The 19,973-nt window shown below is 34.1% G+C and overlaps 1 protein-coding gene across 3 annotated transcripts in view; it reads right to left on the bottom strand.

Annotated features, from left to right (window-relative positions):
* LOC111049144 (regulator of gene activity) overlaps positions 1-19,973 on the bottom strand; it is a 36,613-nt gene that overhangs the window by 10,242 nt on the left and 6,398 nt on the right. Inside the window, exons 4-5 of one of the 3 annotated variants that reach the window (XM_039432826.1) lie at positions 12,453-12,760; positions 3,018-3,215 (exon numbers count right to left, since the gene is read on the bottom strand). In XM_039432826.1, the coding sequence (XP_039288760.1) occupies positions 3,018-3,215; positions 12,453-12,760 (506 nt within the window). Of the gene's footprint in view, positions 1-3,017; positions 3,216-9,573; positions 11,658-12,452; positions 12,761-19,973 lie in introns of those variants that run through there. The other 2 variants (XM_039432824.1, XM_039432825.1) reach the window with 2 other exon arrangements.

The raw sequence follows: 19,973 nt of genomic DNA, 5'->3' as shown, positions 1-19,973 counted from the left end.
TTTTTTTACGCTCGCCAATCAGCTGATGGTAAGCAGCACGCCAAAAGGTCAGATCTTAACCTAAAAAGTCGGTAATTGTAACTCCGCCGATGTAAGTAATTTAAAAGGTTTGGGCAGTTGTAGAAAAATTTTTGTATTTAATTCGCGCGTAATGCTTCTTTATCGCTCTTGCAAAATTATCACGCACCGCTTCGCGTCGCGTGATAACTGATTTGCGCGAGCGATAAAGTCGCGCATTACGCTCTTAATACATAAATAGCTATTTTTACGCGCAGTTGTAGAAAAAGTATTTTTTACCGTAGTAAGCTGCAAAATAACAATGAGCTACGAAATAAAATTGACGAAGCAACACAAACCATCACTGAGGAGTCATTATTTAATTAATGCGGTGTCATCATTTTATGACAGACAGGCACACTGTCAAACGAGAGAAGGAGGGCACTTCGAGCATCTATTAAAATGGAAAATAAATAGTAGTAGACAGATTACTACATAAATAACCAGTTTTTTGTTGTATTTCGTTATTCATTCAAAAAAGTGTTGTTTCAAGTTTCATTACTTTACCAATCATTTCTTTAAATACTAAAACTTCAATCAGCCGCCATTTTGGATACAAGTAGTATCATAGAACATTTTAATTGATGCCATCTTTCTTGCTCTAAAATGATGTACCACACAATGGGTTTTACATTTGAAATATTTGAGTTCCACCCCCCTATTAGGGATTGAAATTCAGTTGTACGTCAAAAGTTAAGGTATTCGACCAATAACTTATCCTGAGAGTTACAGTATTATATCTACAGCAGTCTCCAACTTATTGAAGGATTCCCATACATATAACTCACTCTGTATATTGAAGTTTTTGGTATTTTTTCTTTTATTATTTAGGAGTGTAGTGTTTTGTTAGTTTAGTAAGAACCCATTAAATCAGGCATGGCAAAATTAATTGAAGTTTTCTTGACTCTAGCCCGTTCACCTGCATGATTTGAGTATAGACTCAGATATTTTCTAGATGTGTTGGCCCTATTTCAAAATTCAAAATTTTATTGCAAATTAAATCTTTCTATTATCTTTAAAAAGGCCAGGCACAAACTAATAAATTAAATCATAGCCAAACTCTTCCACGTGAATCTGGAACTACGAATTTGAAATGGAATTTGTTTTTGATATACCAACACATTTTTTTATTGTTTATTGCCATATTTAATCATGTTTACTTTAATACACATAATAATAATTATTATACAGAGTGGGTGAAAAGTCCACATGCGCGGTTATTCGACGATGGGTGTGATTGTGGATCCTACTCAAATTGAAAATACTACTTTACTATGACTTTAAAAATATGGTCCCCATATTGAATGCAGTTTTTTTAAAAAAAGGGAAGGTGGTCATGCGATACATGATTTCAATACGAAATTTCAAGAAAAGAAGAATGGCGAAAACCGCATATTGATATCTCAAACCCTTCAGAAGATATTCAAATTATTAATCAATACTATTCAAAGCAGAAAGGAGAGAAAAAAGTCCGAGAACGGCTTAATATCTCATACACAAAGGTAATTTGATGGTGGGTGTGATCGGGGATCTTACTCAAATTGAAAATACTACTTTACTATGACTTTAAAAATCTGGTCCACCATCTTGGATCCGCCATATTGAATGCAACTTTTTTTTGGGAAGGTGTTCATGCGATACATGATTTCGAAACGAAATTTCAAGAAAAAATGAATGGTGAAAACCCCAAATCGATATCTCAAACCGTTCAGAAGATATTCACATTATTAATCAATATCATGCATATCAGAAATGAAATACATAAGTGGTATTGATTAATAATGTGAATATGAAAATGTTTTATTGGCAGAAATATAAAATTACAACATCTTAGAAAATACATAATAAAAGCAATACCTACAAATTTTACAACATGAGTAAATACTATTACAAAATAAAATGCAATGCCAATTGAGTATTTGCATCTCGAGGTACTAAACCTGTTTGAGATGGTGATATAAAATTGATTACAAAACTATAGCGCTAAAATGTAGTTACTGAGGCCGACAGTCGCATATGAAGTGACACATATTACATAACAGTATCGATGATTTATCAATTTTAGCTTCGAAGTATATTGTACAATATTATTATATACAAGTCTACATGAGAATTCTAAAAAAAGTATCTATATTCTCACATTCCATTACAAATCTCTTGACATCTCTCAAAAACCTTGATCGTATCTTGCACTGCCTTATCTCCAAGGGCAGCAGGTTGTAGAACTTTGGAGCCAAATAAGAAAAAAATGTCATGAAGTGACTTTTATTTGGCTTAGGTATACAAGCTTCGTATTTATTTTTTTATATCTTCTGAAAGGTTTGAGATATCGATGTGCGGTTTTCACCATTCATTTTTTCTTGAAATTTCGAATCGAAATCATGTATCGCATGACAACCTTCCCATTTAAAAAAATAAAGTTGCATTCAATATGGCGGACCAGATTTTTGAAGTCATAGTAAATTAGTATTTTCAATTTGAGAGGGATCCCCAATCACACCCACCTTGGAATCACAATCTTTTATGAGATACTAAGCCGTTCTCATACTTTTTTCTCTCCTTTCTGCTTTGAATAGTATTGATTAATAATGTGAATATCTTCTGAACGGTTTGAGATATCGATGTGCGGTTTTCTCCATTCATTTTTTCTTGAAATTTCGCATCGAAACCATGTATCGCATGACCACCTTCCTATTTAGAAAAAATAGAGTTGCATTCAATATGGCGGACCAGATTTTCGAAGTCATAGTAAAGTGGTATTTTCAATTTGAGTAGGATCTCCAATCACACCTACCATCAAATTACCTTTGTGTATGAGATATTAAGCCGTTCTCGGACTTTTCACCCAACTCGTATGTAGGTATTATGTATAGGCCTATATATGCTTAATGTGAGGATGTGGATGTGAGGAGTGAGAGTAGTCCCAACCTAACCTAATCTAGTGTGAGGATATGGGGTACCTTGTTGCGATACTGGCGTCGTATCGGCATTTGCCACCCCTTGTCCAACGGCCCCCACGGCGCCTGCCGACCCAACCGCACTCTGGCTGCCGCCTCCGCTCTGGCTGGAGGCGGTGCTTGTGCCGGGCAACGCCGGGAAGTCTTCGCTGCTCATTGTGAATTCGCTCGATTCAGATGTCGGCTGCTTCACCATTCCAACTGCCCATCAAACAATAATGCATCAAAATATTACACATGAAACAATAATGTTCATATTATAAAAATAAATTCAAATATAAATATTTTATACAGAGTGTTTCAAAAGTTACTTTACAACTTTGAAAATTCATATAAGTTTAATGGAACAAGGTGCAGAACTGGTTTTAGTGTTGCTTTGGAAGAAAACACTTCAAGCTTCTTAAATAGCTTTTAGAACTGTTCCCAAGTGTTCGTGAATGTCAGTTAGTGTTATTGTAAAAAAATATTATTCTTATGTATGAGTTGTAAGTAAGAGTATGTAGAACTGACAGCACATTGTGAATCATATTGTTTTGTTTTTTATGAGGAATGAATAACTTTTTGAATTGAATTGTATACCATATTGCAGTGAGTGAACTATTCGTTGTTAGTCTTATCAATATTTTTTATAGAAAATTGTAGCAATTAATCCAGACAAACTATCCCCGTATTTTTCAATTTTAGATAGAGATTGGCTGTTGTGTAGCACTCTCGGGTCCAACGGAGGCAGCCATTTTAATGTGAATAAAGCCAGTGCTTATTATGGCAATTTCATACTTTCAAACTATCCTAATCAAAATTTGAGATGTTTCTCTTTGTAGAAATTTATTACAGCTCTATATCTTTTTCGAATAGATTTTTATGTATCATCAAAGTTGTAAGGTAACTTTTGAAACACTCTGTAAATAAAAAATACCCAAATATTATATGGAACTTGAGAACTTGCTGAACGTTTCAAGTGAATCTCACTATGAGGCTTCCTCTGGAGATAGATTAAGTTATATATAAGGTCATTTTATAGCATAATTTCCAACCAAGGTAATTACAATACACATATTGCAATAAAAGAATGAATATAATTATTATACATGTATTATAATTACCTTGCTTTCTACAAACATGTGTTAATGGCAGAACTCTTTAACCAAGTCCAATATATCAAAGAACTTTAATAATAGCAAGATTACAACCTACTCAATTCTTTTGCTCCTTGTAAACAAAATTATCAAATAAGTATGACAAGGATTCTTTTTGTATTCCTGAGATAAGAAGCCAATCAAGTTTGAGCAGAATCGTTTACTTGATCAATTTTCATAGCTAACTGTCCAACAATTAGATTAGATTCCTTTATCTATACAGATTAAAATAGACAAAGCTAACAATTAATTATTTAGTTTTAATAAACGCTTTTGTAATTTTGTTTGTCAACTTCTCAATGTGATTAACTGAACATTGTTTTTCATTTTTTGTGAATTTCTGCTGATTTGGCAATAAATTTGATTTGAAATTTGAATGACAGAGCGAAATCAGGACCCGAAAAAATGTATTTATATACGTAATATTGAAATATAACTGATAATAAAAGTGACTTTAACGAAATGATCGTTAACTTTCTTCTTCAGATCACACGTATTATACCCATAATAATTTTTCTCATGAATCAAATTAGTTGAATATCAATTTAGTCATTTAATGGTTGAATTATTCATTGAAAATTAGTGGTAACGGAAATGAGACTATCTCAAGGTTGCACATACGTCTATTATTAAGTATACGGGTAGATCCGGGGTTGTCACTTCGTCACCTGGTTTTCGCGACTGATCATATAGTGAGGTCCATGTTATAATGCAGTATTTGATTGACAATGGTGTTGCTATCCTTTTCTATTATTCGACAAAGCTGATAGTGCTATCTCTCTCTAGCTTTGCGATGTCAGTTAGCCGAAAATATTTCATTTTTACTTTTGACAGTGACTGCACAGATATAAACAAATAAACTCAAGGCCATCCGCCATGTTTTATTTTGATTCTGACATGTTTTGAATCAATTATTGATAAAGCATATTTCATTCAAGAATATAATAAATTCAATATGAAATTGATTATCTATCAAAGAAAGTAGGAAAAAATAAGATTGGGTGTAATGGGTGATTTGATATGAATGGCTGTGTTATAGTACAGTCTGTGGAAAATGGAGTCAAATATGAAGAATTGGCGACCCTGTTCTTATATCTTTCTTCGCTGTCATTATAACGTGGACCTCACTATAGAAACTGGTGGTTGCCACCTCTCCAAGGAGGTGTCAAGAAGACGGGTGGAGGTGATCGACGATCCGGTGAAGACGCGATCATCGAGCGAGGTAACACTCAGTCGCCAACGCCAATGGTCCCGACTACTTGTCATTGTCAACTATCTAAGGTGACAAGGGCATCTACCAGCAATAATGCGTATGCGCAGTTAGCGTTTTCTTTAGAGGTTAATGTTTTCAATGTTTTTTATTCTCTAAACAACTACCAAAACATTTTAATAATACCAGCATATTGTTATTTAAAAAGCTAACCCTCTAACCTTTGAAACATTTCCTTCTTAGTAATGTTACTATTGCTTATTGATCCTCGTCAAGGAGGTGCTATGCAAACGAGTTGACAAATTGACGCGAGGTCAGGTTGGTACCATGCATGCATGCAGAGGGTTGACAACTTGTCGGGAGCGATATATTTTTATGAGGTGATACGCCTCGTCCCCTTTGGTCAAAATTACGAATATTTTGCTCGTTGTGCCATCTAATAGTATTGAAATATTGTAGTGTTTTATAACAAAGAGAAAATTGATTAATTTGATCAGTATAAGTTTATTGACAATAATTTATCTGATAAGCTCTTCTCAACTTATCAAGATAATCCTTTTAGAAATAGTCATGGATTGTGATCTAATGACTAGATATTTTCAATGTTTCAAGAATTTCAATACAAGAGTAGGAAATAGATCATACCATCAAGATAAGTCAGTAATTATTATAGAATGAAGTTCTCATGCTCCACGGAAAAATTATACTAAAAAAATTGGAAGTATCAGTGCATATAATGCATTTATTTGTCAATGGTATGATTATGGTAGAGTAATGGCCGGGACACACATATCCGCACCGAGCCCGCGCCGCGGCACGGCCGTGTGACGGACGTACTACGGCGAGTGAGAAAACAAATGCTTTGAAACGTGTAGGGACACATACTACCGCACCGCGTCAGCACCGTCACCGTGTTTGTTGCCCGCGCCGTTATAGACTAGTTCAGTTTACTTTTTGACAAAGACGGTGCGGGCTCGTTTAACATAGAGAGTGAAAAACTTATTGAAGAGATACGGAATTTTCCAGTTTTTTTACGATCAAAGTGATGAGAAATATGGTTGAACGGGAAATAAGTTAAACCAAAAGTAATAGTATAACCAAATAAGTCAAGCCAAAAAGGTATGATAGACATAATATAATAAATAATGAAATAAACAACAAAAAGTATAAAAAAAGAGACCCGTCACTGTCTTAATTTTTTAATTTAAAACCAACTACGTTTAAATGCATAAGGCTGAAGATAACAATTTTATTGCTGATATATATCCCGATACATGGAACTGATTGTGGTATTGTTATGCACCGAAATATATATACCAGCACTATGATTCTCATCGTCTACAGGTAATTACTATAAAATTGAAAAATATAAATTTAAATCGGATGTAACAAGCTTTAATAGTGTTATATTATTAACAATCGTTCAACACATTCAGAAATCAGACCACAGTAGCACTACAGAACTGAGACACTGCTGCCGCTCGGCTGTCGCACGGATATGTGTGTTCTCCTACCATCATCACTGCGATGATTTGTGTCTCCGATTTGCGTGTCTCCGATTTTTTGTTGTTCATTTTCTCTTCGCTGCTCTATTTGAGATCAAATTATTTTTCCATCATTACAATTTGTAATTTTCCAGTTTATTTTATGTTAGAAGCCTCTTGCTGATGACAAAACATCATGATGGACATGTGTATGTGATAAAAATGTATGATAAACATGCATGTTTTACCGTTAGTGGCCACCCTAAACTATGGATATAAACGTACAATGTGGAGTTTACTTAAAGTTTGATAAGAAATAATATATTCAAAATAAATTGTCAAATGTCTTTAATACAAAACACAACGAACAAAAAGTTTTACTACATTTTCAACCTTGAAATAATAAAAACCAAAAACAGTCTTCGGGTTACAATTATCCAGAATTACTAAACATAAATAATATTCTTAATTAAACGTAAAGAATTACGTCAGAATGATTTGATAAAAATGTAAAGAGAAAAATCCAAATTAAATCGTATAAAAAATAAGATAATTATAAAACAAGATATTTGATTGATACTTGAAATAACTTCAGACATAGAACTAATTCGTTCAATTATATTTTTTCTTTTGAGGAACGTAAATTGGAAATATTGCTTGTAGTTACGAACAAATAATGTATTGAATCCTTCATCATTGTATAAGAATAGAATGTAGAATAATATGATTTCAATCTTTATTTAAAATAAACATTTTCCACTAAATTGGTCTTCTAATAACAATAATTGAGATTGTCGAATACAATATTTCTATAACATTATTTAAGCAAAATTAATGTTTTCAAAAAATAAATTCACCGGAATCTAATCAATAGTAACCAATACGAATGAAAATTATAATCAACTTATGTGATTACATCTTAGACCAGTTTTATAGAATAGACACGGCCCATTGTATATTCATACTGAAAGTCGATGAAGCCAACATCTACTGCCAAATCCACCCATCTTTACGTCACAACAGTGACGTCACGCATCGTATAGAAATTATAGAAAACTTTTTTGAGTTTGTTGTGTAAGTGTTTGTGGTGTTTAACTTACATTGTTGTTAATTGCACTGAAATTTTTAGGAAAAAAAGTGGAATATCTTTTCATGCGTAAGTTGAAATTTATACACATAAATATTGTAACTGTTGTAACTGTAATATTATCCTTGGTTATGATGTAAGTGAACTCATTGCAGCATGACAATAAATTAGTTTTGTAGACTACCGTGTCTTATTATTTTCAAAACACATTATAACTTTGAAGCCGATATCACATAACACATTATAACTTAACCGATATAGTTTTTGCCCGAAGCTAGAAATAACCTAAAAACACCATGAATCTGAAATAGACACAATCTGAAAGTTTTCCATACGATGCGTGACGTCACTGTTGTGACGTCAAGATGAGTGGATTTGGCAGTAGATGTTGGCTTCAGAGGCTAGATTTCGCAGCGTGGTCCAAGGATTACATAGCTAGGATCGATCTCTTGATTTATTGTTCATATGCAAACCATCAAATTTTATTATTATATGCAAACCATCATTCATAATTATTAACAAAATATAGTAACACTTTCCAGACAGGTTGTTAATAGGAAATAGTATCCAATATGTTTGTTAAATTTCAAAAGATATAAATGTATAAGAGGAAATCAATGAATGCTATATTATAATATGAAGCTATTTATTCTGTTTTAGATTTTATGGTAAAAGATTGGGGAGGTTTGCTGTAATGGAATAAATGAATGAATTAGCATTGTAGAATGCTGTAGAATAAGTTATACAAGATCTAGTCTCGTAAATCTTCATTTCATCACATAATTCCCAATGATTTATATAGCGATGCACAGTATTGAATCCTTAACTATTGTAATAATATTAGATTGGAATGTGATCTACGAGATGATCTGTTAAATATAATGAGAAAAGCACATCTATAAATTAAATTAATCGTACAATAAATTTCAGTAATTGGAAATCACAAATTCGAATAATTCTACAGTATTCAAGTAAAATAATATTGTTTCCAAGAAAAAGACGAGAAAAGATTTACCATGAAAATAATCATCAATACAAATAAAAAGCCTGTTTATTATAATATGGAGTAGCACAGTATCTACTAGGCCTATAGGTACGATTTTAGTTAAGTATAACTTAATATTAAGTATAAGTATAACTATTTAGTTAAGTAGGTATACGTTCCAGACCACTCATTTTTTTGCGCATAACAGGGATTGGGTCGTCAACCGGCTGCCTCTTCAGATGATAGCCGATGAATCCTATTTGTTGGCCAGAAAAACAGCTCAGCATTTTCATGAACATTTCCGTATTTCCATTCAGCAAAATGACTGGAGCACGAAACTCTCCAATTTCTTGAAACCTGTTAAACCTTAAACCGCAACGATTGACGGCCTGAATATTGTATGAAGGGAGAGTGCAAGGCTGCAAACAGCAAAGATCTGCATCATAGATATAGTCGGAGAGAGTTTCAAGACCCGACCATTCAAATCTTAAAAATTATGTATACTGGCATTGTACTTAATTACCATACATTCTTTCGTGTTCCGAGATTGTAGCACAACATTCATGAGTTGAACACCGTAGGGAACAAAATCAAAAGGTCTATCTGAGTTCCGACATTTAAAGATCAATTTAGTACTTCCATTCTTTGAATACACACCTTTATCAGGTCCGTGACACATCAAGTCCTCCTCAAGGTCCACCTTGGGAAAGGGACCCACAATGCCCCATTCAAGTGGTCTTGTCAGTAGGAAATCATCTACAACCAATGGTGAAAACCAGTACGGAGGCAAATTAGCATTCATACCACCAAAACAACGTTCAGCATGAGCACCTCCACAACAGTCCCGGCGATAATCATAATTCCACCAATAGTAACAATAGTAACCACCATCCAACACCAAACCAAAAAAATATTGGAACATACTGCGTAATTTCTTTGAGAACCAGAGCTCACCATGCCTTTCAATAACACTACCAGGTGTGCCCGGATTTCCCCGATAAAAATTGGGTTGTAATATATCCCGAATGGTGATGTTGTAACTAGCCAGCAAGGTGGTAGCCATTGCAGACCGCATAGCTGTATAGATGGCAGCGATTTTTGCGGGGGTATGATTGCCAAAATTGTTGCAAAACTTCCACACCTCATCATGTCTAGACTTCTTGAATGGCGTCAATGGCCTGAAGGACCATACGAAAAAATTGAAATCTATAGGACATGGAAGTATGTAGGGAGAGGAATTGTAATCAGATGATAGATGATAGTTGTGACCATCTACAGTCCTATATCGAACACCCACCAGATCGAGGGCAATGTAGATACCATGGCAGAATGAGTCCCATTCGTTTCTCCAATTAGCTAGTCGTAGAAGGAAGGACATCATCTGCTGAGAGGTTATCATTTGAGCAGGAGGAGCTCTCAAAGCCGGACCATTCCTTATCAAGAGGAAAGCTATGCCTGGCCATTTGATGTAGTGACACATATTGGTCTTACTTTGCGCAACACCCGTGATACGATGTCCAGCCTCGGCTAGCCAGTAAATAGCTTGCAAATCAGAGAGATGAAATTCGTCAAATTCCCTGAGTTGAAAAGTTCCAAAACGAAAATGATCCTTCCAATCTAAATAATCAATGTTTTCGTCACCAAGATCAAGATAGGTGACAGCCGACCTCCCTCTAAACTCCACCACTTGGGTCTGAGTACCAGCCAGTTTCGCAATATCAATCTGCAAAGCATATGTAACACCTTTGGCATACAGTGCAGTGCACAAGTGTCATAAAAATGATCTCTGGAATTAAAGGCCTCTGCAAGATTGCCTAGAAGATTCTTAGATGCTGGTTGCAAGTAACTCAACTTTTCAATAAACGCTTCTTTATTCACATCCCCCTCTTTGTTAAGAAATGGCTTGCGGATGGCTTCATCAACTTTACCCAAGAGTCGTTGATCTAAGAATTTCACTTCAAAGAAATCAGTATTGTCGGTTTCAAGGGGCGCATCAAGCACTGGGAATACCGTACCAACCTTCTCCACAGGATGACCTTTCCCACCAAATTTACAAGGTATAATATTCGAAAAAACCTGAACATTGTTGTCCACCACTCTCGTACATTCGTCGAAATTACTAATCACTTCATGTAACTTTCTCATAAAATCAGGTTCGTCAGGAGACAATTCCGGTAATTTAGAAGCCAGGATTGGAGCCACATGGCTGGTTATAATCGAATTGTCTCCAAATTTCACAAATTTCTCTGTGATTGAATCAAATTCGGTTGTTGACATTCTGAATTCATGGAAACTTGCCTGTTGTTCATCTTCGGTCACTGTAGAGCTGTCTTCAACTACAACAGAACTCTCTTGCAACGAATCAAGTGTTGGTAATTCAAATGCATCCAACTTTTCCTGATATTTATTATCAGCAACCACATGACTATCACCAGATTCAACAAAATTCCCTTTCAGAAAACCCTGTGTAGTCAATTTCAATCCACGAACATTTTCGAGATCTCCTTTGTCAGTGACTCCCAATTCCATAAAACACTCATCTAAACGTTCAAGTTCTGTTGTCGACAATTCATTTTCTCCTAGTTCAGTATCCAATGTCAGTGCATTCACTGTGAACCTCGCTGTCAGACTTTTGCTGGGAAAGCTGGCAGGCAAACTATGTAGCGTTACACTTAATTCTTCTTCATTGATGGTTTTGTTGCAGCTAGCGGTTGTAAGTGTAACTGAATCCATATTGGGCCCTGCAATAATTTTCAATTTTCCACATCAATAATAATGGATTGAAGTTGTAGCCCACATTTATTAAAACATTCGTGCAATCGGACAGAACTCACATTTAAACATTTTTTACCAGATGGTTAATTTTTCAGCGTTACACTACACATTTATTTAAAACCAGCTTGAATTGAGCAGATATCAAAGCTGAAATTATTCATGATTTTTATATAAAAATAAAAAAACATTGCGGATTAGAGAAAAACGTAGAAAAATAGAGAAGAAGAGAGAAAATTGGCTACCAAACAATCTGATGGACACTTGAAGAACGCTACTAAATAATTTGAAAAAATTTACAGGTTTAATACCGAATTAAGACCAACTGAAATGTTTTCTACAGCCCACCCCACAACAAATTTATATCTGTAGCTTAGAACATTAACTACCAATGTTAATTAAGATAATATCTCAATCGAAACCACATTATAAACTACATAATATGTAGTTTATAGATATACGCACTGCAAATATAAACTATACTGACTTTAGTTTGAAAAAGAGATAAAACTCTTCACCTGTACCGGTACAGTCATTTTCAAACAAGATTCAATTTTGTGAAGCCACACCAAACTATTATGTATTTTTAAACAATAATCAATTTTTTAAATTCACACCACTCTATTGTTTAGTTTTAAATTAGAAATGCTATACTAATGAACCCCTTTCTTAAAAGTGAACCATACAAGCAATAACAAACCAACAGTGTGTTATTTTTTATTAATGTACAATACAAGTGCAAACAAAGAATTGATTAGTCTTACCGTAGGGCTGCTTGCCGGGCATAGTGTTGGGCATGGCATCACCCTGTCCGCCGCCCCCTACACCACCTCCAAGGCCACCAGCTCCACCACCGCCTCCACCACCCCCGCCACGATTTGTCAACGAAGGGAACTCGCTGAGATCGAGCACAGGAGGCGTACTGCCGCTGTCGCCACCGCCCCCAAACACCGAGTGGAAACTGTTGTTGCCGCCCCCAGCTGCCCCCGCCCCCGACGAACTGCTACTCGAGTAGGCCGAGCGCGAAGGCGGCATGCCGAAACTCCCCATGTTGCCAAGGGTGCTTGAACTCCTGTCAACGCAAAATTTAAAATGTCAAAAAATCTGCTTCCTTCATCGCATCATTCAACATTTTGCAAGTTTGAATTTTATAATGAGTGTTTCAAATAGTATATTTAGCACCTAGGGCCGAAAATGAGACTTTTCTGGCTCGAAATCGGTTTTCAAGTCCGAGGACTAGAAAAGATTGAGAGCCGGAAAAACATTTTTGCCCGTGGTGCGAACGCTATTTTTCGCCACACAGAAAAATAGAACAATATATATATGAGAATGTAGAAAAACTGGAAGGCCATAGCTCTAGCAAATCTGTGGTAATCTGAATATCAGGGAATTGTCCGAATATTTTTATTTTTTATTCTGATTTGTCTAAATAACCTAAAAAATTATGTTCAATTGTGTATTAATGAGGGAGGTTGAGTTTATACTTGAAAGTATAAAAAAAAAACTTTAAATGAAAAGTTTTTTGATCTGGGGCCCGTTTCACAAAGGTACAAGTAGGTTACAAGTCTTGTTGCCAACCATGGTTTTGGAGAACAGCTGATTAGTGATTACTATCGTTTCACAAGAGCAGAATTGTGAACTTGTAGTTACAATGAATTTCTACAAGTTTACAAGTGATTTGCTTGTTACGAACAAGTGTTTCACAAAGATTTTCATTGTAGCCAACAATATTTTTGTCGAAATTACTTGTTCGTAACTATGAAATTTCTACCGAAGTGGAAAGCTATGTAAAGGATTTACAATGATCAAAAAGTATTCAATAAATATTTTTAATAATCAAAAATGCCTTATATTCCTCTGAAATTCATTATTTTGGAGATATATGCATCAGGAAATTGAATTTAATAAATTTCCAAAATAGTTATTAATGTGTTACCTCATAGGTTATGTGTACTAAAGTATATATACACAGTATAGTATACATTATATTATATGGTACATTATTTACTATAATATATACAGAGTACATATACTGTGTAGGTTACAAATTCAGCAATAAATGAAGTAGACTGTACAAAAAAACATTATATTGCTTTCAAATATTTTCAAAGTAATTATTGAAAAATACAAGTAACCTTTATGAAGGATGAAAAAAGGAAATCATCATGAAAATAGGTTATGTTTACTATTGAAGTACTTGTAGACTTGTAAAATTGTAAACTTGTAGATTATAAATTTTTGTGAAACGTGAGTACTTGTAAACTTGTAACTAACTACAAGTACTTGTTCGTAACCATGGTTGGTAACAATACTTGTATCTTTGTGAAATAGGCCCCAGTTGTTTCAGCAGCTGTTTTGAAATTTGGCCAAGTTGAATGTCAACGTCAACAATGCTTGTTTAGGTTAGAAGTTCTATCCAACTCTAAAAATCTAATTTGAATAGTTTATAATATTTATATCCTATCTGTATTTCATTCGTCCAAATAAAATGATAGTACCTTATTGCAGAATACTTCATTCAATTCTAGAAGCATATTATACTGATTCCGTTTCATAAACTATTTGTAAAAACGTTCAGCACTAAGGATATTGCCCAAATAGTTCCAAAATTATCCACCAGGTTTCGTGATAAACGCAGTACTATGAGGTTAGAGGTTAGATTCTATTATACTCTGAAAATTGAATTTGAATAATTTATAATATCTTATTTGAATTTCATTCATCCAAATAAAAAATGATAGTATCTAATTGCAAAATACTTTATTCAATTCTAGAAGCATAAACTGATTCCGTTTCATAAACTATTTTGTAAACACGTTCACATCAAATCAGAATCAGCTGACTTCAAGGTTATTTTACAGCCCTAGGGCCGTAAAAATTTTACCGGCCTGGTCAGAAAACAATCACTTTCGGCCACTATATGACGCACGAAAACCAGCTCATTACATCCAAGTGGGGCGAAAAATGTGTAACCACTTTGGATGATTGATAAAACGTTTTCAGGAAAGATACAAAGCTGCATCTAGTCATGATTTAATGGAAAACACTCCAAGTGTTTACTACCATCAGACATCAGTAAAATATTCGTAATAGAAACCTGGATAACTTTCCTGCAGTTTCGACAAATCTTCTTTCTACTCGGGAATGAGGTTTTGCAAATAAACTGCCTCAGCAAGCTGCCAAAGGAAATCTGCAATCGATCATTTCATTCTAGCAGGCCGACACAAAAATGGTAATAGAAAAAGCCTGTACAAGATTACAGCATTATAAGATCATTACGAGTCTCATTACTGTAATATTGTATTATATACAGTCTCATTACTGTAAAAAACAAATATAGTTTTTATAAGGATTTTTTAAACATTATTTTCCTCTACTACAACAAATAATTAGCATTACAATCCCTTTGGCAAATAAAAACGAATTTTTAATCAACATAGAAAAGCAATCCTATTACATTATGGGTGGGCACACCATTATCACGCCAACGATTCGTTTAATAATCTTTACTAAAGATTGAGAAACTAGATTCCACCAGCGAAAAAATGTCCAAATTAATGCTGCGTTACTAAACGATTGGAGTAGATCAAAGTGTCAGTGAGCTGCCATAACAATGGGAGAGCAGTGTGTAAACAAGAAAACATAATCTAGAAAATCGTCAATGTTTTGGAAGATAGAGAAATCGTAAATAAGGCTACAGACGCAGCAATATAGTATAGCTTTTTTAAAATATAGTAGACCTAATGCAGAATATTAAAGGAGTTTATTCGTGCAATATCAAATACATTATACATTACTCAAATCAAAATAATATAAATTGTCTTATATTTTAAATATAAACGCGTGTTTAGAGCAAAGTTCAATTATTCATTTAGATATTATTTATTGGTTGATATACAATAGTAAAACAAATTTTGTATATCTAGAGTGAGAAGCAAAACTTCTTGACCCGTTTGTTTCCCAAGGCCGACAACAATTTCCTCGAGGGAGAAAAAACACTTTTCATATGTGATGTGCACAACATTTTTCCTCCACCAACATTTACAGAGATTGAAAATCAAATTTCTAAACTCAAGTGATACAACCTGAAAATTAGAAATTTGTTTTAAGCAACTGAGAGCTGAAGGTGAAATTGTAATTGTAACAAAAATAGTCGACTGCAATAATTCAAGGTCTAAATATTAGGTATTTGATTAGCTTAGGAAAAATATTCGTAGGCTGGTATCTTGAATAGCGTAATATGAATAGATTTTTATACTGATATTAAGTAGGCCTATGTAATAAGTATAGCTTACAAACATCTTTCATAAGCTGATCAGATCTCTGTTTGAGGTCTAAAATTCAGTTGAGAATGTTACAATCGTTCAATGACAACTCTAGATAGTTTCTCATCTGAGCTCCGACCTTCCTACCCATTTCCCACGTGAGCTTTTAAAAATAGATGTTCCCCATGTTACTTCTTAGGGAGAAATATCCACTTTTAGTCTCTAGGGCAAAAAAGTCATACTTTACTATTATGTTTCTGAGAGTCAAGTAAGTACTACCTACTTTCGACATTAGGTGGAGGAAAATATATATATTGTTCTGAGAGATGTTAATGAATACATGAATTTTGAGCCCTGATACATCTTCCAGCTACAAAAAACAGATCACTGTGAGGCTGGCCACAAACGGTTGAACATGCATGATAATGCATATCAACCAATAAAACACTGGAAAATTACAAATTATAATAGAAAAATGATTTAATCTAAGAAAGAGCAGCAAAGAGAAAATAAACAAAATACCTACGGAGATACAAAAACCTAACCACAAAATGTTTTGCTATAGGGAGGTCCACGTTATAATGAAAGTTTGATTAGCAATGGTATTGCTATCCTTGTATGTATCATTCAACAAAGCGGATAGCGCTATCTCTTTCTTGCTTTGCTCTGTTGCCAGATCGTCGTTTAACAATGTAGAATCATAAATAATTAATTTGAAAAATATATAGAATTTGAATTTTTTAGAAATTCATTATAAAATTATTAAAAATAGTTATTTGTATATCTAGGGTGAAAAATGCCACTTTTTCTCCCTGAAGAGGAAAGATTGATGCCCGAGGCGAAGCCGATGGCAACAATTTCCCTGAGAGATAAAAAGCCATTTTTGATACAACTTTTGCCGACAGATAGCGTAAAGCGCTGTCGGCAGTGAATTGTGATTACTTCCAGCTGTTTACTTTTAGGTTATGTTGTAACACATTGTTACTGGTCACGTAAGTTTTTAAAATTCTTTTATTTGCAGTTTTTATAAAAATGTAGGTGGAGGAAAAATGTTGTGTATATCATGAGTGAAAAATGCTTTTTCTCTCTCAGGGAAATTGTTGCCATCGGCTTCGCCTCGGGCATCAATCTTTCCCCTTCAGGGAGAAAAAGTGGCATTTTTCACCCATGATATACACAACATTTTTCCTCCACCTACATTTTTATAAAAACTGCAAATAAAAGAATTTTAAAAACTTACGTGACCAGTAACAATGTGTTACAACATAACCTAAAAGTAAACAGCTGGAAGTAATCACAATTCACTGCCGACAGCGCTTTACGCTATCTGTCGGCAAAAGTTGTAACAAAAATGGCCAACTACTCATAACTACAATGTTTGCGTTCCAAATTTGATTTGTTAATGGGAAATATTTGTTGGCTGGTATTTTGAATAACATGGAATATTTAAAAAATATTTATAAATTTTTATAGTATACTAATATGAAGTATGTAATAGGTAATTTTAGCATACAAACATATTTCATATGTTAATCAAATTTCTGGTTGAGGTATTTAATTTAGTTGGCACAATGACTACTCTATTATGCTTCCTCATCTGAGCTTAGACCTTCTAACCTTTTTCCAATGTAAGTTTTTAAAATGGAGATGCTTCCCATGTTATTTAAATGGAATTACTTTTCCTCCCTAGGGAGTTTTTCAGTTTTTTAGTACCGAGAGCGAAAAGTGAAACCTTAGTATTATGTTCCAGGGAGTCAAGTAAGTACTTTAGACAGTAGGCGGAGGAAAATATAATTTTTTGTTCAATAAAATATAATTTATCATTTCAAACGCGAATGAACAGTTAATATGGCATTAATAAACCTGTATCTGTCTGTAAAAGACATTGACAAGACAGAGGCTCGGCAACGCTGGTCTCCTATCTTTCTCCACTGCCATTATAACATGGACCTCACTATAGAAGCGTTTTGCTGTGATAACAGAACAATGTATGACGACTGTGTATCATGCATATTACCGTTAATGGCCAGCATAAGATGTACTTTGTAGCACTAACTAGCAGATTTCTTGCACAGGTATAAACTCAAATATAAAATTCATGAATGATCAAAACGCAAAATAAACAGTTCTGCCTGCATAAACAAAAATAAGCCCATATTTTCAGATAGTTGACTTAAGAACATAACATAGTGGAGTGGCGAAATTAGCTTTAAACATGCAAGTAATGAAAATTATTATATAAGCTACCAAAATCCACTATGATTTTCCCCATTTAAAAAAACATGCATTAGCCTATTTTCAAAACTGTCAAACTTAAAACTACCTCAACCATGCGCCGCTCAACCATATTTTGGCCCAAACCCTTGTTTTATTAAGGTGGAATAAAAGCGATATTGTCTATTTCTATTCACCATTTCTCCATGAATTATTGATAAATCAATCAATCAATTTTATTCAAATCAACACAATACGATATACATAAAAGAAATCAAAACACAAAAACCACAATCAAAAATACATTTCTAATAAAATACAAAAACAGGCTTCATGGCGGGGTGTGCTGAAAAGAAAGAAAGGAGGAAAAATACCCAGCCAACTATGGTTTCCCACAGGAAGGTAGAGGGTATAAAAAGTAAGGAATGAAGGGTGAAGAGGAGAAGAAAAGTGAAGTATTGGAGAAGAAAGTAGGGAAAAAAGAAAAATGTGCAAAAATTGTGAGTTCACTTTCAACAAAAGTATCTAAAAGAATTGGCCTTGCAAATAGTAGTTAGAGCAGAAAGCCCGAGATTCATACGTCGATATTAGAGAAAAAGTTACTGTATGTCCAGGTTTCTATTTCTAGTTTAGTTTTTCTACTAATCTTAGAGTCTATGAGGAAGTGGTCCGGAATAAGGTTTATTTTAGTGCTTATATAGATCAACTGTTTCCTTAAACATTCAATATTGGTGTAATATGCGACATATCTATTTGCAGTGGGCCTTAAATGAAAATTATTTACAATTGAATTTAAAGTGCGTGGAAAAACGGATTTATATTTTATCAAGTATTCAATTACGGTTGTAATATATAATTGTCGTATTGCCATTACCTTAAAATCACTAAAAACCATCTCGGTAGCGTACAATCTAGGTTTGTTTAGAATAATTTTAATGATTGAGAATAGTTTTTGGGCCTCATTCCTACTTGCAGAGACAGAGTATTGAACTCTCAGCAAGTAGTATTTATTATTCCTAATTCACAAATTAGTCCTGATAACATATTCAAAGTTTTTTTTTTCTAAAAATCAAAATAAATTTTCTAAATAATAATTGTTTAATAATTATAAAGTACTTGATAATTGTTAGCTACTATTTTCATCGTGTTGAGCTGTGTGATATTGTTTTCTTTTTGCTTATAATTTGTGAATATTGTGAATTGGATAAATCAAATTTGAATTTGTCAGTTCCGCATGATTTATTTGAGTCAAACTAAAGTTTCAAGTCATCATCTTCAATGGTATTTTTTGGTTAGACTGTATTATTTACTAGCCGTCAGGTTCGCTTCGCTCGCCATATCCGTCTAGCCAGGGGGCTCCGCCCCTGGACCCCCGACTGGATCGTCCAAAAATGAGATCAGCGGGCTCGCTTCGCTCGCATGCATTTTTCATTCTATCAGAACGTCAAAGTACTGAGAAAACGCAGAAAAGCTGAGAAAAACGTTGGAAAAACGCTGATTTTGGGCGTATCTTTGATGAAATATTGAAGTCACCTCATCACAAAATTTTTAGATCCTAGCTAAACCTCTGTACCAAATTTGAACATTTTCTGTCTATTACTTGATGAAATAAAATAACTGAGAAAACGCAAAAAACCGCTAATTTGGGCGTATCTTTGGCGTTATTTCAAATTCCTCTCAACACATTATTACACCCTAGCTTAGCTTCTGTACTGGATTTGAACAATTTCTGTTCATTTGTTCTCGATAAATCTGAGAAAAAGCAAAAATCGCTGGAAAAACGATAATTTTGGGCGTATCTTTGAC

Source organism: Nilaparvata lugens, chromosome 7 (genome assembly GCF_014356525.2).
Source record: "Nilaparvata lugens isolate BPH chromosome 7, ASM1435652v1, whole genome shotgun sequence".
Classification (NCBI taxonomy): domain Eukaryota; kingdom Metazoa; phylum Arthropoda; class Insecta; order Hemiptera; family Delphacidae; genus Nilaparvata; species Nilaparvata lugens.
The sequence above is the reverse complement of the archived record's forward strand: the minus strand, read 5'-3'. Positions and strand labels throughout refer to the sequence as shown.